General features: G+C 41.9%; 1 protein-coding gene across 1 annotated transcript in view; it reads left to right on the plus strand.

Annotated features, from left to right (window-relative positions):
* Positions 1-26,397, plus strand: part of LOC139687048 (acyl-CoA Delta-9 desaturase-like) — a gene marked incomplete at its 5' end in the record, with an annotated part of 46,075 nt that extends 19,678 nt beyond the window's left edge. Inside the window, 3 exons of the mRNA XM_071584152.1 lie at positions 4,997-5,202; positions 22,783-22,968; positions 26,070-26,397. Of these exons, the coding sequence (XP_071440253.1) occupies positions 4,997-5,202; positions 22,783-22,968; positions 26,070-26,349 (672 nt within the window). The remainder of the gene's footprint in view (positions 1-4,996; positions 5,203-22,782; positions 22,969-26,069) is intronic.
* Between the last annotated feature and the right edge of the window lie 212 nt (positions 26,398-26,609).

Here is a 26,609-nt window from a genome sequence, read left to right on the forward strand (position 1 = left end):
TGAGGTCAGATTTTGGAAGATTGCTATGGCCCTTCTGATAATGCCATTCCACACACTTTGACACTTTCCCGACACTGTGTGCCTCATGCTTAGTGTTTAGATTTTAACCCTGATGCCATTGAAAGCGGCTAATTCAGACATGACATATCACGCCACAAAAACTTGTACCCAAATGGAATGAATTATCCTCTAAAAAACTTCTTGAATGCATGATAACTAACCAATAAGGAACCATGGATTCATCACAGATTAAACGTGCTCTATCGAGAACAAATTTCACGGTCTTAAATTATATAATTGCATTCCCTATTAGGAGTTTGCAACTTGGAAAATTTGTTGAATGCAATGAAATTTGTATTGTCTGAAACATATAAAGTTGAAAGTATGGTTTCAAAGTGATCCATTCCATGATAGCACTATTGATTACATTATGAGTGTCTGTTTTTTGTTCCCATAATACAGGGTGAATTCCGAAAGTAATGCAATTATTTTTTCTAGTAGTTTATTGAACAGAGTTGCACAAACACTTAAAATTCTTCAAATTACTGTCCTTGGGCCTCTTACACATTTTTTCCGGCGACTCTGCCACTGGGACGCACCCTGGAAGGCGTCTTCTCCCCGCAAGGTCATCGTCACGACTGATTGGATCTCAACTATGGACGAAAAATGGGTTTCTTTCAGGGCTACCTTAATCCGAGGAAGCAAAAAGAAGTCTGCTGGGGCGTCATGACTAAAGGGGGGGGCACCTGGTGTTTAGCCACGATCTCTCGGACTCGTAGCGCGTTGCGGCAAGGGGCATTGTCGTGATGGAGTTGCCAGGTAGCGGAGATGTCTTTTCTCGTCCTGATGACCCTTTTTTGGAGTCTTTTCAACATATCCACGTAGTGGGTAGCATTAACTGTCTGTCCATGGGTAACAAACCACTTCTTTACTGTCGGAAAAGACCATGAGCATTGTTTTCACTTTTGATTTGCTCATTCTAGCCTTTTTGGACTCGGGGGGCTGGTCGGTGTGCCATTCAAAGCTTTGGCGTTATGTTTCTGAGTCGTATGCAAAAACCCAGGTTGGATCACCAGCGATGACATTGTCCAAATAATCAGGTTTATATTCAATGCGTCGCAAAACTTCACTTGAAATATCCTCTCAGTGGATCTTCTGGTCGTCTGACAACACCTTTGGAAGATGGCTACCGCCTAGCAGGCGATTGGAAAAGGATTTGGCGTTAAACCGTCGACCAATCTCAGAGCAGGGAGGGAAATGAGACACACACATAAACGCGGGTAAAACAACGTCCCGGCACTTCGACCTGAAGACGCTCGTTGCAACACGGGCGAAACTGTGGTCCAAACAAACAACCTACGAGGTGGCATCCCGAGAATGGAGAGTCATTCACCTTCGGCACGAGTTTGGCGCACACTTTCCTCGTCGCTAAATCTTCAGTAACGATGCGAAATACAACAGCAGACGTAGTTCAATTCATTGGCAACCATCTTGATAGTTAATCGACGGTCAGAGTCCAGCAATTGTCAAACACCAGCCACATTGTTTTCGGTCTTGGTGGTTGGCGGCTGCCCAGAGCACTGCTCGTCGTGAACCTCTTCCCAGCCTTCCTTAAAAGCCTTTAACCTCCTCGTATCTTGTGAATAGGACAGATCAGAGTCCCCGTAAGCATCACGAATCATTTTGTTCGTCCCCTCCAGACGTTTTCAGTTTAGGTCTAAACTTAATAATCGCATAACGTTGCACGAGCGTAGATTCCATTTTTTTCGTGACACGGTATGCGCACAGAGGTTTACAATAATTGGCGTCCTGCCGCTTCCACAGCTCGGAGAGCACTGAGACCGGTTTTTCGGCAAAGCTTAGCGTCCCTTCCACCTACTCCAAGTGATTCAATTCCATTCTGATCAATAGGAGCGGCGCGGGAAGTTCAATTGCATTAAATTCGGAACGCACCCTGTATGTCTTCCTGGAAGTGAAATGTAACCATTCATAAAAATATTTTTCAGGATATATTTGGATTTGCAGTTAGTTCTGCCAAGATTTACGCCCCTACTTTCAGCATATATCAGATGAGAGTTTTTGACAATAAGTTCAATGGCTTTATCATCAAAAACGTTTGAGGATATCTGTGGTAATTATTAGTTCAGAGATGAAATCTTTATGATATTCCGTAACCCTAACTGGTGCAGGTTCTGCAGTCACATCAAATTATTTCTATTAGCTAACAAGTTTATCAATTTCTTCTTCTTTGATGAAGGTTGCCACACAATATGCAAAAAGGGACCTTGGTCTTAAAGAGACTCACATTCAAGTACATATGATGGGTCATCTGAGTTAGATTTGACGTCATAGCTATCTTAAATAAATTATGCAGGCTCACAAAACAAAGAGCCAAGCAGACTATTGACTACTCCATCATTTAAATATCTTCAATCGTCATTATGAACGAATGCTTAAGCATTTGCCGGTGGCTGTGTCACTATAGTTTTGTATTGTACCGTCATATATCGCTAATAGGTCTATTATTTCATGTAAAGTTATCACTCGAGACATCTTGAGACTTGCGATATCATTTTATGTCAAGAAAGAGAAAAGATATTAGTTCCAGTGGTCTTGCCTGGTATTCTAAATATAGTACATGCCATATGACAAACCCTCTGCTGATAATACACTGATAACTTTGGTACTTTAATTTTAAAGAACAAAAACATAAGTAAAAATACAATAGTAGCGATAGAAAAAATTGCCATCATAAGATACCATCTAGTAATGTTGCACCTTCAATAGGTAGATATGTGCAATCAGGAAATCCTCTTGGCGTCACCCCCTTGAAATGCCATTTCACCATGAACCTTATAAATCTGTTATTTCTGATACTGTAATCGATACCTCAGCCTCTCCCATATCCATTAATTCTGGCACCATATCTTATGAACATGGAAATTGCCTCATCCCTTCTATTCGAGGTCAAAATGCCAGCGGCAGTGCTCTTGCCATTAAACAAATACTACAACTTTCTACCCAAAAGAACATCTCACCGTTTTTTCCTTCACAGTTCAATCTATTATTTTCTCAAGTATTTTACAATTAATAGAAGGCAATCGATTTTGACTCAAGTATCTTTAACTTTATTTTAAAATGTATAACTGCCTACCGGACAGGCATGACATGATATAATACCGTCGTAGAATTTTCTCGCCAACTTTATCTGACTGGCGGAAGGCTTTTCTTTATCGGCCTCTGCTGACTCAATAGATTACCTCCCTGTTTTTGTGAGTGCTCAGGTGACAGGGACACCTCAAGGTTGTGTTTGATGAGTAAAAGGATCCGAAACACTTACTGATTGGACAATATCAAATATGTAGTTTTTAATAATGAGTCAGAGGGTCCACAAGATTAAAAGTGTTTCCATTTTCTTTTTCTTGGTGCAAGTGTACTCGTCCATCATTGAGCAAGGTACAGTGAAAGGCCGCCACATTTGCGAGAAATTCGTGCGAAAGAATACGAAGCGTCACACATTTGACACTAGATCTGGGATGGGAACCTTTAGATATGCGAAGAATCGGAGCTCGATTATACCTATTGCAAAGATACCAATCCTGTGGTTTTGCACCCGATATAGAAGATCTAAATCAGCTCCCAAATCACATAAGCAGGTCAGACAAACAATCAGAGAGATGGCCTGCTGAACGGATAGGTGCAAGCATTTGTTTTTCCCGCGCACAATTCGCGGCAGCACCTATAGGGGATACACTAAGGCGTAACATGTTACGTTCCACTCCACGTAATGGCTGGCGTCCTAATGCCCCCCGCCACATGCCCTGGGGACAGGTGGTATGGTGTCTCGCAAATAAAATTGTAGATTCCAAAGAAACTGCGGGAGATGCCGCAACAGTAACTTTTAACGGAGTCATCCGCTAATGTGCATTTCAATGCAACGATTTCAGAGTGTAAAAATCATTCGCCTTGACTGGGATTCGAACCCAGATCCCTCAATATCCGGTCGAGTGCTTTAGCCACTTAAGCTACCGAGGCGTCCTCTTAAACTCTGAAATTTTGACGCCTCGGTAGCTTAAGTGGCTAAAGCACTCGACCGGATATTGAGGGATCTGGGTTCGAATCCCAGTCAAGGCGTTTGATTTTTACACTCTGAAATCGTTGCATTGAAATTGTAGAGTTTATGTTTACCTAACATCCCCCGCCACACGTCCTCATGACGGTTAGCGGGACAGAGCTTCGTGCTCCGAAGCTCTCGGAATCTAAGGCTCTTTGAAGGTCTTTAATTTTTAAGGTTTCTTCCGAATCAAAGTTTCCAGCACGGAAAATACACGCTCTGGGACTTACATAAAGTCCTGCTGTGGTTTACCATAAACCAAAAACCTACTTGATTGGAATGCATTTGAGAAAAAAATACTTCCGTGAATCTGAATGGCGTTAAAAATCCCAAAGAAACTCGTTAACGATCACCATGACGCCTCTGTTACGTTTGAAAATTCATAATAATTACTTATAATTTTAACATGATTTTTGATTTCGTTTGATAATAAAAATTGTGTATACAATTTTTTGTTAACATTTGAAAGAACAGAAAAATCTTAAAATATTTGGCCTCAAACACTGATAATTCAATTGAAAAAGTTCTCCGAGTTTAGAAAAACAGTGGTTGATAGCAAATTATTTTTTTATAAATCATTAAAATTGCATGGAAGTTTCCCTCGTAATTACATTTTCATTTTTAATCTGTTCACCCGGCAGGTCTGGTTTCACAGTTTCACAGGAAGAATGCAATGGGATTTGACGGACATATGCGGGCACATGTTCGGAAGATGTCCATTATTATTCTCTTCCAATTGATACTCCAAATCTTAGTGCCGCATCATTTTAATTGTGTATACACACTAGAGTATCTAATGGTGAATAGATTGTACGAAGTAATAATCTTAATTTCCTCGTCAGTTTTCCTGGTCTCTATTATGATTTGATTGCTAATTCTCAGAATTCCATCTACGACTGGGTGCGAGACCACCGGGTGCATCACAAGTTCAGTGAGACGGACGCAGACCCCCACAATGCAAAGCGTGGGTTCTTCTTCGCCCACGTCGGTTGGCTGATGCAACGGAAACACCCTGATGTCCTCCTGATGGGCAAGAAAGTTGATATGTCCGACATCACGGAGGATCCAATGCTGGCATTCCATACTAAGTAACCATCTTAATATTTTGCTACACTCTCACGAAATCTTATCAACCTGCCTACGAATAAGTTTATGTTATTATATTTACTTTTATTAAACCAAATTGCAAGTTACTTAAAGGTATACAAATCCTGTCCCAAAAATAAGGAGAATATTCGACGGGAACCTCGTTCAGGTACCTCGTCACGGGCTCTCTGGCGTTACCCGGCGTTCCAAAATGGTTGCCTCTCAGGCTCCTTTTTATTTTCGTCGACCAACAAAGTGCCATATTACGGTTGTCAGCTTTGCCAACTTGTGCTTTGCTGTGTACTTTGGGGTTACGAAGAGGGCGGTGTTTGATGGTGTGTTGTCGTGCTGCGGGCTCCAATTGGCCAAGATCTCCTTCCTGACGCGTGGCACTTTTTACCGCAGCCTTTCGAGGACTTTCACGTAAAACTCACTTTTCAATGTCTGTCTCTGAGGCGCATACTCTTTGTGGATATCGCGTTTCGAGCCGAAAAAGACGAAGAGGAAGCGACTACTTATTTTTGGGACGGACCTTGTATTAACTGCTTTTGAAGGGAATAGGAAATTAATTAATTATATTTTCACCCCTGCATATCATATATAAATGATAGAATCAGTGGCGAAATAAATTATATATGGAATAGAATGAAGTCAGATGCAAACAAATGCAACTCAAAGTCACCTTGTTCATTAGGCCCCGAGTATACAAATGCTGATTATTGTGGAAACCAGAAATCCACAAAAAACCTTAACCTTCACTCTACCTTTCATATTATGTGTTAGTCATTAACGAGAGCGAACTCTGATGATTTTAACTTCATTAAATTAAAATTAGTTAAGAATCCAAAATTACTTTTTAAAAATCTTGAGTTTCACACTAAATTAATAACAAGCACACAATTAATGAAATAACCAAATTCAAAAATTTTACCTATTCGGTTACGTCTGGGATTGAATGAAACGTGTGTGTTGACAATGTGAAATTTACTGAAGCTTATTGAAAAACACATGGAAAATCGCCAATTTGCTTATTGAAATCATTTCAAAACCGGTTTAGATGTTTCCTTGTTCAATATCAAAAGTTTCACCTTTGTTAGAGCAAACACCTTATGGCTTGAACACCAGGGGAAGATAAGAAAGACGGCAGAAGGGTTGGAAGCTAACTGAGGAAGATATTTTTGAGTTCGATAGAGAGTTTTTCGCAGTCAAATCGATTTCAAATGAAAGAAGAATACAATGTGTTTTCCACAAAAAGTTTTTTAATCTATTACAGCTATTTTCAATGCATAGACGTCATCCTCAGGTACCTGACGCCAATGCGTTGAAACTGGCTGTGCTAGATGAAAAACGTTTTTGCGGAAAATAACTTGTATTCTTCTTTCGTTCGCAAATGAATATTCACGTAGTCAAGCCTGATACCATCGAATGTAGTAAAATCATTGGGTTCTCGTTGTTATTGAATATATTGTATGTTTGGCGTAGTAGCATAAGAATTAAAATTTCAAAAGGGGTATATCAAGAAGAAATAATGAGATTCTTATAAGCATGGAGGCTAAATTGAACATCAACGATGAAAGGCATAAAGGGATATTTTGCATACTAGCGCTATACTTTTAACATGAGGTTAGAAATTAGGAAGCACTATATAAATTAATTAATGATCACGGATTAAAATTCCCTCCTTCGAAAAGTCATTTTATTTTTAACGAAATGAGTTATTGTTCATGAAACGTAGATAAACTATCGAGTAATCGGCCAACTTCCTGTAGCTATAACTGAAAAAGAGCGATCGGCGAACCGGTCGGATGCCCTCAGATAAGTGCGCGGAGCGGTTTTCTTGTCAGTCGGATTGACAATCGGTGATTCAGGTTAATTACAAGGGTTGGACAAGCAATTAGGGTCAAGGGGGAACGAGAAGGATTTGAGTGAGTAGATGCCATAGGCTCCCTCTAAGGTGCAAGGGAATCATATATTTTCGCGCCCTACTCAAGGGAGAGGCTAATACAATACTCATCTAACCTCACGGCTGCTGAAGAAAAGTCATAATATCTCGGAAACATATATCAAAGGCGGGTAATCACATAAATTCAAGCTCAAACAAAGACATTTGCTCGAGGTTGTTTGCTGTCCTCCTTCACCGACAGTAATAATAATTGTAACATCAATAATATTGGCCAGAACCACTATGATGATGTAACTAATTCATAAAGGGAGCATTTAAGAGGAGACCGCAATGGTATGGTAGGATGCAAGACCGGGACGGGAAAGAAGCTTAATCACACAGCCGTCGGCTTAAGTCTTATGAAGGGTCGATTTGTAACGGTAAGGTGAACAAAAAATTTAACGCAGAAGAACTCTCCGGAACGAAAAGTGAAGAGTAGAACAAAATGTTGGAGTGGAAAAAAATTATGATCGAGGACAGTTAGATACAAACAACGGAAGAGAAAAGGGAGCGTTAAAAAATTAATATGTGACACCGCACACGAAACTATAGGAATTTTTAATCGGAAAAAGGACAAGGAACCCGTGGAAGGCTGAAAGAATGTCAGAAGAAATTAATGAAATAAAGGTATGGAAGGATGTAAACACGAAATTAGGAAAGATAAAGGTACAAAGTTAGAACATAGATAGATAGATAAAGGTCTTTATTTGGACGAAATTGAGACCTAATGATCCCTTCATCCATTTAAACCCATCGTCATATACATATTATATTAGGCATTAAACTTGCGGTTACATTCATATGTACAAATAAATACATATAGACAGACATAAATTCATTTAGCACAGATTTGCACATCGAAAAGAAAAAAATATGTATACACACACAAACACACACACACATATATATATATATATATATATATATATATATATATATATATATATATATATATATATATATATATATACAGGATTCGTCCGGAAAATAAGTGTACTGATTTTTTCCCGCCGCTCCAGGCGCGCCCAGCACCGCTCTGACGGGCTGCGATTGGAGGGGAGTATGTTGGCAAGCGACGCTGAAAAAGGCAGTCGGCTCTGAGCTGTGGTGTAGTGAGGAGCTCTGTTAACGCGAACCTCCACGCTCGACCCACGTCACGGAACGCGATGCCGAAGTTTTTGGAACAGCGTTATTCCATCAAATTTGCGGTAAAGCTTGGGAAATCGTCTGCCGAAACTGTCGGTATGATTAACCAGGCTTACGGGGAGTCAGCCATGTCCAGAAACATGATCTTTCGGTGGCACAAGATGTTCGTGGAGGGCAGAGAAGAGGTCGACGACGAACCACGGCCTGGACGCCCATCAACGACACTCACCGACGGAAATGTGCGAAAAGTTCGCGATGTACTGAACTCTGATCGTCGTCTTAGTGTTCGGATGATAGCAGAGCAGTGTAATGTGCCAAAAATAATAGTGCACGAGATTATTAGGGAGCAATTACAGATGCGAAAAATGTGTGCAAAGTTGGTGCCGAAAGTGCTCAGTGATGATCAAAGACTCAATCGTTTGGAAATCGCGACACAACTTGCGGATCACTGCAAAAATGATCCACATTTTTTAGAGAACGTCGTTTCGGGTGACGAGACGTGGATCTTTGAGTACGACCCGGAGTCGAAGAGACAAAGTGCGGAGTGGCACACCCCATCATCACCCCGTCAAAAGAAAGCTCGCATGAGCAAATCTCGGATCAAGGCGATGCTCATTGTCTTTTTTGACAAAAGGGGAGTCGTCCACTACGAATTTGTACCTGAACGACAAACTGTAAATGCTGCATTTTACGTCCAAGTGCTCGACAGGCTTCGAAAACGAGTCGCCCGCGTTTGGCCAGCGATCAAAAACATCTGGCGGCTGCATCACGACAATGCGCCGTCTCACACCGCGCCTGTCGTGTCGGACTTCTTGGCCAAGCACGGCGTGGCAACGCTGCCGCACCCGCCCTACAGCCCGGACTTGGCACCACCGGACTTCTTTCTGTTCCCGAAGATAAAGAGGAGTTTGAAAGGAACGCGATACGGGACTTTGGACGCCGTCAAAGAGGCCGTGACGACGTGTCTTCGAGAGGTTCCCGATGATGCCTTCGCGGGAGCGTTCCAGGAATGGGAACGCCGCTGGAACAAGTGTATCGACTCACAAGGGTCCTATTTTGAGGAATATTAGCTTAAGATATGTAAAAGTGTAATAAATTTTTTTTCCTGAGCTCAGTGCACTTATTTTCCGGACGAACCCTGTATATATCCAGTAAACATCCATAACTTCTATTTCTTCCGATGAAGACGGAATTGAATTCTGTCGAAATAATAAAGAAGTAACGTGTAAGTGATCTTTTTATGTGTTCTTATATTGTTTGTTGCTGTCAAAGTGTGTTATTCAACACTTCCGTGTTACTTCGGCGAAATCATCTATAAATATCAATATAAATATAAATATATATATATATATATATATATATATATATATATATATATATATATATATATATATAAGTATATGATATATGTTACATATATATTATACATATATATATGTATATATATAAATACATACATACTGGTGGACACTATAGAGATACACCTGCATCTCTGTAGGTTTCATCATTTAAATCTTGGGAATGATAATTGAGGTGGTTTCGCGTTGCCTTCCTCGGAAGTGTTTTTAACGTGACACCGTCACTTACTGGCCGCCCCACTGGGGTCCAACGCCTTTGTAGTCACCTCACTGAGGAACAGACGCCGCGCGGACTGCCTTTCGTCTGGCTCCTAATCTCCGACCTATCTGGCATGGGTGACCCTACCAGGAGCCATTATCATTGCTCCCGCCAGCACAGCTCTAGGGGTCATCGCAACGCACGAGCCCTTCCACCACCTCAAGGTTGTAGTCCATGGGAGGGAATAGAAAAATATAGAGTAGGTATTATGCGTCGTTATTGTACCGTTTGAGCGAAGAAATCAGTAAAAAACGTCCTCATTGGCAAAGAAAAAAACCGTCTTCCATCAAGACATTGCACGGGAACATACTTGCGTAGTTTCGATGGCGAAAATTATGGAGTTAAATTTGAAATAATCAGTACACCTACTGTATTCATCATATTTGGCCTTCCGTGACTCTTTTTAGTCCTAACTTGCAAAAACCTCTCGGCGGAAAACAATTGACGTTGAGTGAGGAGGTCAATGCCTATGTTGGGAACATTACGAAATCTTGCTTTTTTGAGGGCGTAAAAAGGGGGAAAGGCTGGTAAAAGTGTATCGATGGAAAAAGTGATTATGCACAAAAATGATAAAAAATTCTACGCAAAATATATTTTTCCGATGTTTCTTTCCGAGGACTTATTGAACGACCAATTTCAATGATCAAGGCGTTCATGTTAATGAAATCTGAAGTGTACACGTATTTCTGCATCCAAGGGACCTTTGCCGATACATTAATAACCACATGCTCAACAGAATTTCCCTTTTGAAATCGCGTTTCAGCATACAGTTTATCTCATAATCGCTGCACACTCTATTGCATACCTGGTAGGCTGAAAAAAGAAACAACAGGTATTAGATGCCCTGTCTAAATGGCGTTGGAAACCTCTCTGCCAAATTTTATTATGGCATCGTGTGTGTGTGTGTATATATATATATATATATATATATATATATATATATATATATATATATATATATATATATATATATATATATATATATATATATATATATATATATATATACACCATGTATGTATGTACGAGGGTCATCCGGAAAGTAGTACCCGTTCGTGCCGCATGAAGTGCTGACGACGCGAGTAGCCGCTGGACGAGGTCAGATAGCTTCAGTGGCTTGTCTGCCTTCTCTGAGCCAAGTTGCGTGACGCTAGCATTGCCTGTGTTGTTTCTGTGATTGTTTACAATGTTTAAAAAAATTGAGAACGCCGCCAGTTGTGAAGTGAGGGCAGTGATTAAATTCCTCAATGCAAGAAACGTTCGCCCATGTGATATTCATCGCCAATTAAAGGAGGTGTATGGAGACAATGTAATGGACGAGTCGTCTGTTCGGCGGTGGTGTCGCAACTTCAACATGGGGAGGGGGAACACACACGACGATGAGCGTTCGGGGAGACCGTCTGTCATTACAGACCAACTGGTGAGCTCAGTTGACGAATTCGTGAGGAACGATCGGCGCGTCACAATTGATGACATCTGTGAGCATTTTCCCAATGTTTCTCGAACAATTGTTCATGAAATTGTTAAACACCATCTGCATTATGCAAAAATTTGTGCAAGATGGGTCCCTCGCGTATCTCAATGAGCTGGCGGCGAAGGACTATGCAGCAGGAATACAGAAACTTGTCACACGTTATGACAAATGCCTTAATTTGCTTGGAGATTATGTTGAGAAGTAGTTTAAAGTATCCTCTTTCAAATAAAATTTTTTATGTTTGTTAATATTTACTTTTGTGTCTTTATTTCACGAACGGGTACTACTTTCCGGATGACCCTCGTATATATATATATATGTACCATATATGCATTTATATATACCATATATGTGTGTGTGTATATATATATATATATATATATATATATAAGGTGACTCTGCATTTCGGAAATTTTCGGGACTAAAGGTAGGATCTTTTCAGGGGTAACATTCCCTTATCGAAGCGCAAGCCATTTGGCACACGTGCCAACAAATGAGTTATCACACCTTTTCCCATCATGCTGTTCGCTGCATACGCTGCTCTTGGGAATGTCCTTGTCGGTTATCCCTCGAAAAGGATGACGTGGGTAGGCAAAACTAGGAAGGAGGAAGGACTCTGCTCCCGGATGAAACGGGAGCTACGTGCTCCGGCGGCGGGGGGGGGGGTCGGCGGGGGGGGGGTCGGCGGGGGGGGGAGTCGGCGGGGGGAAAGGGGAGGCGGGGGTGAGGGTGGGGGGTGCTGTGCGGAGAAAAGGAGCGGTGCAAAACGCTGGATGCGCGCTTTCCCCGCGAAGGACGAGGCCCATGGCGGTGGACGGGGTTTGGCGGGGGAAGGACAGGGCAGGGCGGCGATGGAGGGGAGGGTTGCGAGCCCCCGGGGGGGGGGGGTTGGGCGGATGAGACGCAGGCAGCCTCCCGTCCGACGTTGTCGTCACACTAAATTGTAGTTGGGAGGGGGGGGGACATTGGGGTGCGGTGGGAACAAAAGAATGGTCCCCGTTGCGTGGAAACACAATTGCTAATGTTCCACGCACTATTTCGTCCCGCGCATTATTTTTTTCTACGCTTTTTTGTTGCGCGCCAACTAACGAAGAATTAATTCACCCGTGGTGCATTGTCTACGAATTAGTGTGGGCTGTAGGAAAAGAATGGGACCGAGTAAAATGTGCATTTCTTCAGAGTACTCAGCGATACTTTCTCAGCGGAGGTGGAGTTACGTCAAATATTCGCAAATTAATCGACTTAAAAGTGTATAGTGATTACAATTTCCCGATATTATTCACGTATATTAAACCTCAAATGATGGATTAGCTTGCGTGTTTTGATGACCCCTCCCCCCTAGAGACAAACAATAAATGGTACGGCCAGACAACGCGAAGGGTAGGAGCCAGGCTAAAGGCGCAGCGTCTGTTCCTCACCGAGGCAGCTGCAAAGGCGTCTGACCCTCAGCCAGCGTGACCCTCAGCTGATTGCACAGCATTTGATTAATGTTCTTACATTTAAACCTCTATTGAGTAAGATAACGAGAAACCACCTCAATTTATCCCGAGCAATTATGATGGAAAAATTATGAAATCATTCCTACCAACTACGAGGATTCTCCCGCTGGGCCGTGTGCCGTACTCGGCAGTGGGAGAGGCAAGGCCTCCGCGGTCGTCATCATAAGAACTATTTGCTAAGTAAAATCGGCATCAGCAGTAGAGAATAAGGCACAGAAGAGAAGTGAACCATTTAAAATAGGGACTTGAAATGTGAAGATGACGTTGCGGACAAGAAAATCAGAAAATATAAACCGGAAGATGGTCAAAGGAAATCTTTTTTTTCGTACTATGCGATTTGAAATGGAAGGCTAGGCGAGGCGTACTTGAGTAAAAAAAGACTATTGCACTGCTGTGGGGAAGAGAGCCTGCGATTGGTGGCAGTGGTAATGACCAAAAATAGGATGAAACGCTGTTAACATATCGCAGGTGAGTGTAAAAAATATTATTCGTAGAGTTAACAACTGAACCAAAGATTTTTATCATTATTCAGACGTACAGGGTGCGGCGACGTAACTTCTTTTTTCTTTTCAATTTACATGATGGTAATAAATTGCACTTAAAGAGAAATAGATAAGGAATTCGTTTACTTGGATGGAATAATTACGGGTGTTCCTGGAAGGAATTATTTGGTTGAGATGTGGAATTAGAATGCGGCGGTATGCAAAGGAGGAGACGTGAGTGGGGTCGGGGGGACTACGTTTTAGGAACCAAGAATGTCTGAGGGGAGGAAGCAGCTAGGAGACTTTATTTAACAATTGTAGAAGAAATGATTCAACAATTGCTGACTATTGGTTTAAACATGACATTAGGCGTTGGTGAACGTGGAAATGATCCGGGTTTTCAGAGCCGTCTGAGCGAGGCTATATTATGATTTGGCGTAGGTTTACGAGCGGCGTAATCAACTCAATAGATTCCCGGGAGTGGATGCGGCTTCAGATCGTGATATGGTGTCCACTAAAGTGCAACGTCGGGTTCAGGAGGTTAGAAAATGTAAGAGAAATGAGGGAATGGATGCAGAAGCAATGAACGGGACGAAAAGGGAGCAGTACCAGGTGGGGATGGAAACATTTATGTGAGAACAGGGAGACGGGTACACTAGAACAATTAGCGGAATATCTCACAAATGCAAGTGCAAAAAAAAGTGGCGAACGGGAGAGGAGAAGAAAACCTAGGATTACAGACGAGTTGATTAGGAATATAGGCGAGAGACGGAAATGGAAGAATGTTACGCAGAATTAGGTAGAAGGAAAGACAAAGAAATAAATAATGAACTTAGGTGAAAACGATTATAGAGCATAAGTGGCGTTGGGAGTACGCAGTGCGAGCATATTGAGATTTCAAAGAGGACAAGTGAAATATGCAACGTGAAGCAAACCAAAGGCTTTACCTCTAGGGAAATAGGAAGTGAAAGTCTTTATGCACTGTGGGAGGTGCGAGAGGGAAATCATTAATGAAACCTGGAGAGATTCAAGAATACCTTGAGGGTCTACGGAAAATGCATTAGACTAGTGTGTTTATACATGAAAAGAGAATATTACTAAATGAAGGTGCCTTACATCATGATTGACCGACTGGCATACTTGATTGGGACGTCAAAAGGTCAATATTATTCGGGAAATGGATCTACAATGGAAGAAGGATTTTGGAATAGATAAAATCGCGCTGCGGCTATTAAAGTAGAAATATATGCATAAAATGAATAGAAAGAACTGTGGAGCATAACCAGAGTGTAACTGTTTTTTTCGTGGATTTTGAGTATCTTAGGTATATATTTCGTGGATAAACATATTAGGCGGTAGCATATTAGGTGTTAGTTCTGCGATGGTCGGATTGCAGAAATAGAGGTTAATTTTAGGAGTCGGTGTCCAACCCTCAGACTGTTTAGGTGTGCGTGGCGGATGAAGAGTCGTGATTGACAGTGTTATGAAGTGGCGCAAGACGGGTACACGCCCCTGCCTTTCAACCCACAGGTGGAGGAAATGGTAAAAGAGGAGTGGGAAAGATTGCAGATAAGATTGAAAGTCGATGGGGAATTCATAAAATCAGCAAGATTTCGGGATCATCAAGTTTTAGCTAGCCTGTCTTTGTTAGGCGCATCACAAAAATAGTGTGATAACCAGAGTATAAAAACAAATGTAAGTAAAACGAAATAACATTTGGAGATTATCAAGGAAGGAAAGGACAAGTTAAGCGTTAGAATTGGCGAGCAAAAACTAGAGCAGGTGTAGTAGATTACCTATCTTGGCAATTTTTTGATCAAGTAAGCCAAAATATTAGGGGAACAAGGATAAAAATTGTGTTACGCGGGGGGGGGATTGATGAGAGGGACGTTGAGTATGGATGTGAAGAAAGACTCGTCAAAACTTTGATATGGAGCGTTGTTATGTACGGCACGGCAGCATGGTCATTGAAGCAGGATAATAGGCGTAAGTCGTTTGAGATGTGGGTGGGTGCAGCCAAGGAAAATTTTAAATGGATGGAAAGGAAAACAAGGGAAGAGGAACTAGTCATGGTGGAGGTGAAGGCTCGATTTTTGGGACAAATCAGAAGGAGGCAGGAAAGATGGACTCAAAGCATTTTAATTTTTCGAAATTTCGAAGATGGGGTAATGTTAGGCAAGAGACGTGGGGGAGGAAAATAATAGGCATGTTGGACGGAATGGAGAGCGGTAGTATCGTAAGTATGCGGAATTGAAGAGGATCGGGTATTGAGAATTATGTGTATTAAGTTGAGGAAGTTAATGTATATTGTTAGGTTCTCTTAGGGTCAGAAATGTAGATATTTTCAGTCCTCGTCTATCCAAAACCGACGTTCAACGCTAGACTATCCAGCAATAATAATTATTAAACACAAAAGTTTCCCAGGCGTCTCAAATAATCAGATTCCTTGTCCGGAATTTCGCCTGCATTGGTCAGCGTTTGACCGACAAAGAGTTACCACCTCGAAAGGAGACGAAACCGTTGTCTGCCAAACGCAGCCGGAATCTCGGAATTGTAAGCTTATTTCCGAACCAATGTTTTGTATGAATTGTGTGATATTCTTCCTTTATCAAATTTCAGTGTGGTCGTTAGTTTCGCATCCCAATTTTACCGAGAAGCACGCCGAAAGCGTCTCTCGAATCGAAACTTCACAATTGTAATGAACCTCCGGGACGATGATGAGGGATGCCGACGCATGGACTATCCGAGTAATTTAGCCTAATCAGGTACACAGATTTCGTTAATTAAGATGAGTCGGGAGGGAAAATACCTGGAGTACCGGCACTCGCCGGAGTAAAGAGATCGCGGTAGATTGAAGTTTTTCCTCTTCTCAAATAGTTACAGCACGAGCCAACAGAGAACGCCACCAAGGAAATAATTTCCCTCAAGGTCTTGAGAAAGCGGGATGGGAGTAAGGGAAATGAAAGGCTTTGCGGCGATGGGAATCGCTAACAAAACACCCCGATCCAACGAATGACACTTGACCTGCGTAAGAGATACTCCTATCGTTAGATGGATTGAATTTCACGTTCGCCTCATGCTATCTGGCCCGGCCGTGCCGATTCCAGAAATCAGATGGGCGCTGACAGCTTATTTTACGGGCATCTATTCCCATGCGCCATTAAAGAGAGGAAGGTAAATTTCCCGCGGGGGAAGTTACACCATCGTAGGGAAACGAGGAACCGACGAACGAGACGGTTTATCCGTCGACCGCGCGATCCGCCTCTTCGTCCCATCGGCTGATAATCCACTGTTTTTGGCACCTCCTCCGTCAATTGTTTGACTAATGAATCGCAACCCAAATCGGCGGATGGTTATCTTCAGAGACCCGGCGGCGCATTTGCAAAATCCGGTGGCGGTATTGCGCCCTTGGGCTTGTTGCGTCATCAACGACCCACTGCGAGATGGTCTTCTCGGGTTACTGTGACAAATTTTATTTTTTAGTGCACCGCGCGTGGAGAACGCATCGTAAAGTTCAGGCCTAGGTCGTTCTGCCTTAAGGGAGACACAAATCCAAGAGCATTCTTAAGAGCAAGTGGAAAAGATAATTATTTTAAATTCTACGTATTTCTGCACTTCGTTTTTTCCGCTAAATTTCATTGATCATTTGACTTGTGGAAGGGGGCAACAGTCACAGTGTCCGCGGGTGTTGCGCCGCCGACCTAGAGAAGGCCTTCGCCTATGTTACTTTCACACTTGTTATGGAAAGAATTAAATAATTCCCTGTGAAACTGACCAATATTGAATAGAAATAAATCAACTTAGATGCTAAAAATATTTATTATTATTATTGTTATCAGTAATCTACCGGTTTAAGTGGGTTTTGGATGGACACAAGATGCCAAACAGGACAGCTCTCTTCGCGAAACATAACCTAGTATCAAACGTTAAAAAAACTTCTCTTCAATCACCAATCCTTCCTTCCACCCTTCATTCCGTCCAACAACCCTATCCTATTCCTGCACCTTCTTCGTTTGCCGTACGTTCTCCCCTCTATCATTCTCTTCGACATCCCATCAAAGTCCTCTACATCCATTTCTCCTCTTTCTTTATGATTTCTCCCAACAATCAATCCCCTCTCCTTCCCCAACAAGCCTAGTGCTTCCTCATTTGTTTTCTTTGAGTTCACTCTTGCATCCCAGCCACATTTCAAAAGCCTTCAATCTACGCCTATCATCCTGCTTCTATGACCATGTTTCCACGCTGCAGCAAACCACGCTCTAAGGCAAAGTTATCGAGTGTCTTTCCTTAACATACCTGTCATCAACTCCCTCCTCCTTGTGAAAGCTTCTTTGCCTAACGCAATTCTTCGTCTTATTTCCCTACTACGTTGACCATTCAGGTCCAAACACTTCCGTGATAAGCAACTTCCGCCTGCTCTAGTTTTTGCCCTGCTATTATAACAATTACCTTAGCTTTCCTCTCCCTAGAAAACCGCGAAACCTTTTCCTTTATGTACAGTAATTCTCATCCCATAACTATCGTACAAACTTTCCGATGTACTCAGCACTGCTTGCAATCCCTTGGCTGACTGGCAAACTAACTCTTGGTCATCAGAAAACCTAATTGAGTTAATGAGTTTCCTGCCGACTCTCATCGCAATCTCCAGTTCTTCCCGTTGCTCTTGAAGCATTTCCTACACATGTACGTTCGACAGCACAGTGAATAACGGACGCCCCTGCCTGCTTCCTCTTCCTAACACTGCCCATGCGGACTCCCCGTCCCCCAATCTGCACCTGAGCAGGCTGAGGCTGGCCGTGTTGGCGGATTAGTCTCCTATTCCTCCAGTCTACTCCTATATTCTGCAATACATTCATTAATTCTGTCCAGTTTACTCGATCGATATACTATTTAAATCTAACTTCACTTCGTCAAAAACTCTTCACTTGGCTAAATATTCCCTACTTTTCTTGGTGTCAAATATACCAAAGTGTTATTAGGTCACCCTTTCCTTCGATGATCTAATTTTGAAGATCCATGAAATGAAATAAGATCAAAGTAAAATTTCGGAGCATTCCACCGAGTCCCATCATCATGATTTTCACTTTGCGGGCTTACACTTGCACTTGACAAGCATTTCTAGACACCAGCTCGGACAGACTGAAACCCAAAGACGGAGTGCGCGTAAAAAATATGGATTATACCTAAAAAAAAATAGCGTGATACTAGAAGAGAAAATATTTCTTCACTGAGCCCCACCTCACTTGACGTCGCTCGCTGAGCATTTATGATTCAATTTGGAAAAACGCCCTTTGAGTCGCCTTGTGACTTAAACGCCATCTATAGTTCGCTTGGAGGCAGATTTTGTCTCTCCAAATCACGAGTTGTCACATCAAGCAGCGCTCATTGGAATATATATAAATATAAATATATATATATGTATATATATATGTATATATGTATATATATGTATAAATAGAATAGCAACATCTAAAAGGACACTCACACGGTAAGTTGTTCGAGCTTTCGGCCTTCTCAGAGGCCTTTTTCAAGTGAGACTTGAGAGGGAGTATTCTCCAAGGGAGTCTCACTTGAAGAAGGCCTCTGAGAGGCCCGAAAGCTCGAACAATTTGCCGTGTGAGTGTCCTTTTAAATGTTGCTAATCTATTTGTGTTCTATTGTGCCGTCCCATTATTGTACCGCTTGTGTGATTTTTTTCCGTATAATCGTTATATATATATTATATCCCTCCTCGGACTACAACCTTGACGTGGTGGAAGGGCTTGTGCGCTCCGATAACCCCTAGAGCTGTGCTGGCGGGAGTAATAATTATTGCTCCTGGTAGGGTCACCCATGCCAGATAGGTCTAAGGTTAGGAGCCAGACGAAAGGTAGTCCACGCAGCGTCTGTTCCTCAGTGAGGCGGCTGCAATGGCGTCTGACCCCAGTGGGGTGGCCAATAAGTGATTGATTCACGTTAAAGACACTATTGAGGAAGGCAACGGGAAACCACCTCAATTATCATTCCCAAGATTAACATGATGGACTATACAGATATTTTGAGTCCTGGCAACTACGGGGCTCGGCCCAATCGGCCGTGTGTCGTGCCCGGCAGCGGGGGAGGCAAGGCTTCCGCGGTCGTCATCCCACGAAACCCTTGCAAGGGAAAACCAGCAGCAGCAGGACAGAAGATGCAGGAGCAGAAGACCACATTAGTTAGAATAGGAACGTGGAATGTTAGGACAGTGATGAGGACAGGAAAATTGGAGAATGTTAAGCGAGAGATGGGAAGGGGAAATATCGATATTTTAGGCCTATTAGAGGTGAGATGGAAGGATAGCGGGGATTACTGGAGTGATAAGTATAGAATAATATACAGCGGCGGGGACGAGAGCCAACGAGGGGTTGCCATAGTATTAAATGAAGAGGTAGGAAGAAGCGTAGTCAACATAGAGCAGGTAACGGATAGAATAATACTAGTTGAGATAAAAGCAGAACCGACGAACTTGGTTATTATTCAGGTATACATGCCACCGAGCAACCATAAGGAAGAAGAGGTCGATAGGATATACGATCAGTTAGAGGACATAATCGCGTGTGTTCCTGCAGGGAAACATCTGATAGTGATGGGGGACTGGAATGTGACGGTAGGCGAAGGAAGAGATGGTGACAGAGTTCATCAGGACTCCCTGTTCCCCACCCGCACCTGAGCAGTCTGAGACATGAACAGGTTGCGGATTAGCCTCCTTTCCCTCCAATCTATTCCTATTTTTTGCAATATACTCATTATTTTCTACCAATTCACTCTATCAAACGCTTTTTCGAAATCTGCGAAACAGGCAAATACTTCCTGGATGTGTTCTATATTCCTCTCGATTAAAAATCTCATTACTGCAATGGCATCACGCGTACCTCTCCCCTTCCTAAACCCAAACTGATCATCCCCTAAGTAATCATTTGCCCTACTCTCTATCCTTTTGTTTATGATCCTGAGAACAACTTTTGCTGCGTGGGATATCAAACTTATCATCCTGTAGTTTTCACATGATGTAGCCTTTACCTTTTTCGGAATAGGAAATAAAACTGATCTCACAAAGTCTTCCGGCCAGATTCCCTCCTCATAAATACTACGGATCAGCCCATATAGCCTCTTCCTCCCACATTTTCCTAAGCATTTTAAAACTTCCACGGTAATGTTATCCACCACCACGGCCTTATTTAGTTTCATCTCCCTTAATGCCCTTTCTATCTCATTGTCTAGTATGCCTGGACCTAAGCTATCTTCCTCTACGTCATGTTCCTTTCCTATGTCTAACTTTTTTGGTCTAAGCTCTTTACTATACAGTTCTTCTATATATTCCTTCCATCTCTCTTAGATCTTCCCTGCGTCAAGTATTACCTTACCCGCCTTATCTCTAACTTTTATCTTTGATCTCCCTTTCTTACTTCCCGATAAAGATTTAACTTTGCTGTACAGCGCACCGATTTCACCCTTCCTCTGTAGACTTTCCATATCTTCGCACTGCGTCTTCCACCAAGCTTCTTTTGCTTTATTTGTTGCCTGCCTCAATTTGTTGTTTAATTCTTTGTAATTCATTTTGCCTAACTATGTATTTACAATCTTCCATTTTCTCCGATCATCCGTCTTTATAATCATCTCATCCGTGATCCATGGTTTCCTAGTCCTTTTAGCGTTAACGGTTCCAATAGTGTCTTTTGCTGCTTTAGACAACCCCTTCTTGATACATTCCCATTTTTCTTCGATAGTACTTAGCTCTTTACCATCCTCCATGATTTCTTCTACCGCCTGTTTGTATTCCTTCATCTTCAAACCATTTAATGCTTCTATATTCCATTTTCTAACTCGCCGCCCCTGCCTTATCTTTTTGAAATGGACGCTACATTTCATAACAACTAAATTGTGGTCAAAGCCCGCATCCACTCCCGGGAAGCTTTGCGAATTTATCACACTGTTCCTAAACCTGTGTCTAACCAGGATATAATCTAGCTGATACCTTTCTGAGTCACCTGGTATTTTCCATGTATACCTGCGTCTTTTGTGGGGTCTAAACCAAGTGTTGGTAATGACTAACCCCTGTATCCTGCAGAACTCAACTGCTTTCTCCCCGCGGTCATTCCTCGTGCCTAAACCGTAGTCCCCGACCTCATCACCATCTCTTCCTTTGCCTACCGTCGCATTCCAATCCCCCATCACTATCGAATGTTTCCCTGCAGGAACACACGCGATTATGTCCTCGATCCTATGTCGATCGTATATCCTATCGACCTCTTTTTTTTATGGTTGCTCGGTGGCATGTATACCTGAATAATAACCAAGCTCGTCGGTTCTGCTTTTATCTCTACTAGTAATAATCTCTCCGTTACCTGCTCTATGTTGACTACGCTTCTTCCTACCTCTTCATTTAATACTATGGCAACCCCTCGTTGGCTCTCGTCCCCGCCGCTATATATTATTCTATAATTATCACTCCAGTAATCCCCACTATCCTTCCATCTTACCTCGCATAGACCTAAAATATCTATTTTTCCCCTTCCCATCTCTCGCTAAACATTCTCCAATTTTCCTGTCCTCATCACTGTCCTAACATTCCACGTTCCTATTCTAACTAATGTGGTCTTCTGCTCCTGCATCTTCTGTCCTGCTGCTGCTGGTTTTCCCTTGCAAGGGTTTCGTGGGATGACGACCGCGGAAGCCTTGCCTCCCCCGCTGCCGGGCACGACACACGGCCGATTGGGCCGAGCCCCGTAGTTGCCAGGACTCAAAATCTCTGTATTGTCCATCATTTAAATCTTGGGAATGATAATTGAGGTGGTTTTGCGTTTCCTTCCTCGAAAGTGTTTTTAACGTGACACCATCACTTAATGGCCCCCCCACTGGGGTCCGACGCCTTTTTAGTCGCCTCACTCAGGAACAGACGCTGCGTGGACTACCTTTCGTCTGGCTTAACCTTCGACCTATCTGGCATGGGTGACCCTACCAGGAGCAATAATTATTACTCCCGCCAGCACAGCTCTAGGGGTCATCGGAACGCACAAGCCCTTCCACCACGTCAAGGTTGTAGTCCGGGGAGGGATATATATATATATATATATATATATATATAACTTATTACTTATGTGTAAGTCTCATGGATGTAAATAATAATGTATATGAAGTTAGCACTAGCGGAAAAAAACACAGGAAAAAGAAAAGGAACTCACTATTTTTCGAATTTTCGGTGGTACAAACCACCTTTCTCATTGAAGAGAAGGAAGGAATTGCCCTTCCCTCCTTCTCTGCCTTGGTAAAGGTGGCTTGTACCACCAAAATTTGGAAACTAGTAAGTTTCTTTTCTTTTTTGTGTGTTTCTGTGTGTTTCCGCGAGTGCTAACTTCATATAAATGTTATTTATAATTGTATTTATGTCTTTTTTCTTTTTCCAGGTACTTTCTCCCTATAAAAATAATCTTCTGTTTCCTCATACCCGTTGCGGTTCCTGTTATTTTTTGGGGTGAACCATGGATCCGTTCCTTCGTGCTACTGGGAACCCTTCGCTACATAATAGGACTCAATTTCACGTGGTGTGTCAACAGTGCAGCGCATCTTTGGGGTTTCAAACCATATGACAAGTAAGTGTCGCAATTTTTCCGCTCTGCATAATATCATACAACTTAAGTCCCCTGTCTCTGCAATCTACTAAGATGCAAAGGCATCTCTTTCTAAACGGACAAACAATGGGAGAATCAATCGATCTGAGAAGTTACTGCAAACATGCCTCCTGCAATATGGAAAACTCGACCAACTAGAATTGATACGGAGATCTTGCGGTCAATGTAGGACATCGGAATTTTATCGGAATCTCTCATAAATTATCTCACACTGGGAGCAATAAGAACTGGAAGTAGTCGCGAAATCATGGTTTTCTCTACTTATTTGAATGTGTAAAAGTAATTAATTATCATTATTAAAATAGGAGGGCAAAAACGAGAGCAGGTGGAACAGTTTACGTATCTCGGAAGTGTTTTGGACCGAAATGGACAAAGAACTAGAGATGTAAGGAGAATAATTGCAAAGAGGCTTTCACTAGGAGGATGGACTCGATGGTACGTAAAGATTTTAGGGAAAGGCTGGTCAAAACTTTGATATGGAGCGTAGTTATGTACGGCGCAGAAACGTGGTCATTGAAGCAGGAGGATAGACACTGAAGGCTTTTGAAATGTGGGTGTGGAGAAGGATGGAGAAGGTGAAATGGACCGAAAAGAAAACAAATGAGGAAGTGCTAGGTAAGGTGGACGAGGGGAGGGGATTGTTGGGAGAAATCCTGAGGAGGCAGGAAAAATGAATGACGGGCGTATTGATCGGCAGTGGGATTTTGAAGGCTTTAATAGAGGGGAGAATGTTAAGCAAACGAGAAATGGGCAGGAACAGGATAGGGATATAGGATGGGATAAGGGAGGGAGGAAATGAAGAGGGTCATGTTTTAGAATAGAATGTGGGGTTGCGCTTTGTTAGGAGAGACAAGATATTTATTTGGCAGTTGTATCCATCCAAAACCTACCTTAACCGGTAGATTACGTAATAATTTCATACAGAATCAATTGTAGCAGTAAAAAATCCAATCTAAATTATCATAGCCCTAAATTCAAGTTCTCAAATTTCTAAATTATTTACATCAGTTTCCTACAATTTAAGTCTTGTTTTAATGACATATATGCACTTTGAGTGAGTACGCCGTCCGTCGGATGGGACGTTAAGCTGCGGACCCCTTGGCGCCTTTCGTTAACAGTAAGCTAATGCCGACGACGGGTTTCTCTCCACCCTTCATCCTTTCCTGTCCATCCCCTATGGCGCAAATGACCTCAGCAGTCGGTCGCCTCCCCTAAATACTACTACTACTATTTGAATGAATTTTAACATATTTCCAAGGTTTTTACGATATCACAAGATCATTTCATAAAATTATTTTGTTCTGGAAATGGTTTGTAGAGTCATTTCTGTGTCCAAATGCTCGAAGGTTTCGCTGTAGCATTCTATTCTGCAAGGAATCGGTCTTTCTTTTGAGTTTCATCTTTGTATTTGAGCCGCAAAAAATATTTTCCCATTTGCACGTATGTTAGTAAAAAATGCACTCAATTTCCCAGGCATCACCAAAACTGGGCAAGGCGCCGAGTATTTTTTATTTAGGCATTTGTCGTAATAATAATTTGTTAAAGCATTTGTTTTAAATGTTTATGAAAATGGCTTCTAAGGAAAAATAAGTGTGTGTTCACATGTGCGCATAGTTTTCTTTCGCAAAAGCGCCAAACGGGATGATAAGAGAAGTCCTCTGACAAGCGAAAGGCCAGGAGTAAATATTTAGACGAAGCGTTCTGTTTTTGAAGTTTCCAGTTTTCTTTCCCCTACGATCGCAGGCCTTGATGCCCCGCAGGCCAGCATTGCCCTGCCCGAAAAGGAGGGTTTTACGGTCACCGTCAGGCTGGGCACGGACGGCTAGCGGAACTCCGAATCCTTGAGACGTGGCGACCTGCCAAAAATAGTCTGGCAAAAATATATATCTGGTTCTCTCCATATTGATAAAATGTTTTGCAAAAGTAAGCTGTATTTCTTATGAGTCACTTTTCCCTCATCATTGGAAGGAAAGTCGACGAAACCACAGAAAATAACACATTGAAATATTTTCTTTTGTGAAATTTGTTATAAGCTTGTTTTGTGACTAGAAAATTTTACATTTTATAGTCATGATTCCATTTTACACACACACATTAGTATAAGATCATGATCTGAGTGGCTGCAAAATTGACCCTTATTTGCGATACCTATTGCGATGGATCACGCAAAGAATTCGAAAAATGGCGATTTTGCAGGCTAACTCAGACCGGACAACTTGGACGCCGCGTAGGCAAAGGAAGGAGTTGTTACGACCCACCCCAACGTTAGCGCACTTTAGTTTGATAATGAGTCCCAACTTATGAATACTACCGTGAAAGTAATTTCGAAAGAAACGATTTTTCGTCCCACCATAGGAAGCACGGACCTTTTATCAATTCGCAATTCTAACAATATTGGAATTACTTAGTTCCAGCTTTTACAGCTCTTTTTCATATTTATCAACAGGAAAACAGAATTTATAGCATAATTTATATGTGAAACACATTCATAGCATATTAGAAGATGAATGAGGGCAATAAAAAGAAGGCGTGTAATCTCATTCAGAACGAAAATGAAATACACTATTTTAAATAAAAGAAAGTGGGCATTGTTTAATAATTGGGCATATCAACTTACGTCGTTTAATATTTTCAAGGATAATGAACTGAGAAAGGAGAAGATTCCGAGGGGTTTTGTATAAATAAAAGGAACACTTTCCAATTGGAATAGGAGATAAGCAGATGACTGGAACGTTAAATATGAAGTTAAAGAAAGGATGAAAAAAGAGAGATTCGCAAAGGGGAAAGCTAGTACACATAGGACATAGAAAGGCTGTAAAGCGTTGAGAAAGTTTTAACTTGCCTATGAAAATGAGCTAGATGGAACAAATACAAATTAAGGCATTTATAATACGAAGGTGCGTTTTATAATGCCATTTATCTGACTAGAAAGCCAATCCTGTAATTGAAAAAGCCTTTCGGAGATATTAAGGAGGAATATATTTCTGGAATGCGATACAAGGATACAATTGACGCGTTTCCAGCCTTTACGACTGGTACTAATGATGTTCTATTTCCTCTAGGAGTATAAATCCATCGCAAAACAGGTTGGTATCCTTCCTGGCAATGGGCGAGGGCTGGCATAACTACCACCACGTGTTTCCCTGGGACTACAAGACGGCGGAGTTGGGTGATTATTCGTTAAACAGTACGACGGCTTTCATCGACTTCTTTGCTAAGATTGGATGGGCATATGATTTGAAAACCGTTTCACCCGAAGTCATCGAGAAGCGAGCACAACGCACCGGAGACGGCTCCCATTCATGCTGTGATTCAGAAAGAAAAAATAATCATCAAACTTAAAGGAGCAGGCATTCCTTCTTCTTCGTTGATTTTCCCTTTCCTCTCCTCATTTGTGGCCTTTTATTTTTGTCTGCCATATTCCTTATTTTTAAAGGAATCGCAAATATTTCAGTCTCTTGAACATTTATAACAAATAAATATATTTTCTTTAAAGTGTTTCTTCGCTCAAATTCATTTTACGATTTTCAAATAGAATGAATGTCACAACTGACACTGTCGGATTCACTTTGGAAGGGTCCCGAAGAGAATCATCGTTAAAG

Source organism: Hetaerina americana, unplaced genomic scaffold (genome assembly GCF_022747635.1).
Source record: "Hetaerina americana unplaced genomic scaffold, ioHetAmer1.1.p SCAF_16, whole genome shotgun sequence".
NCBI classification, from domain to species: Eukaryota; Metazoa; Arthropoda; class Insecta; order Odonata; family Calopterygidae; genus Hetaerina; species Hetaerina americana.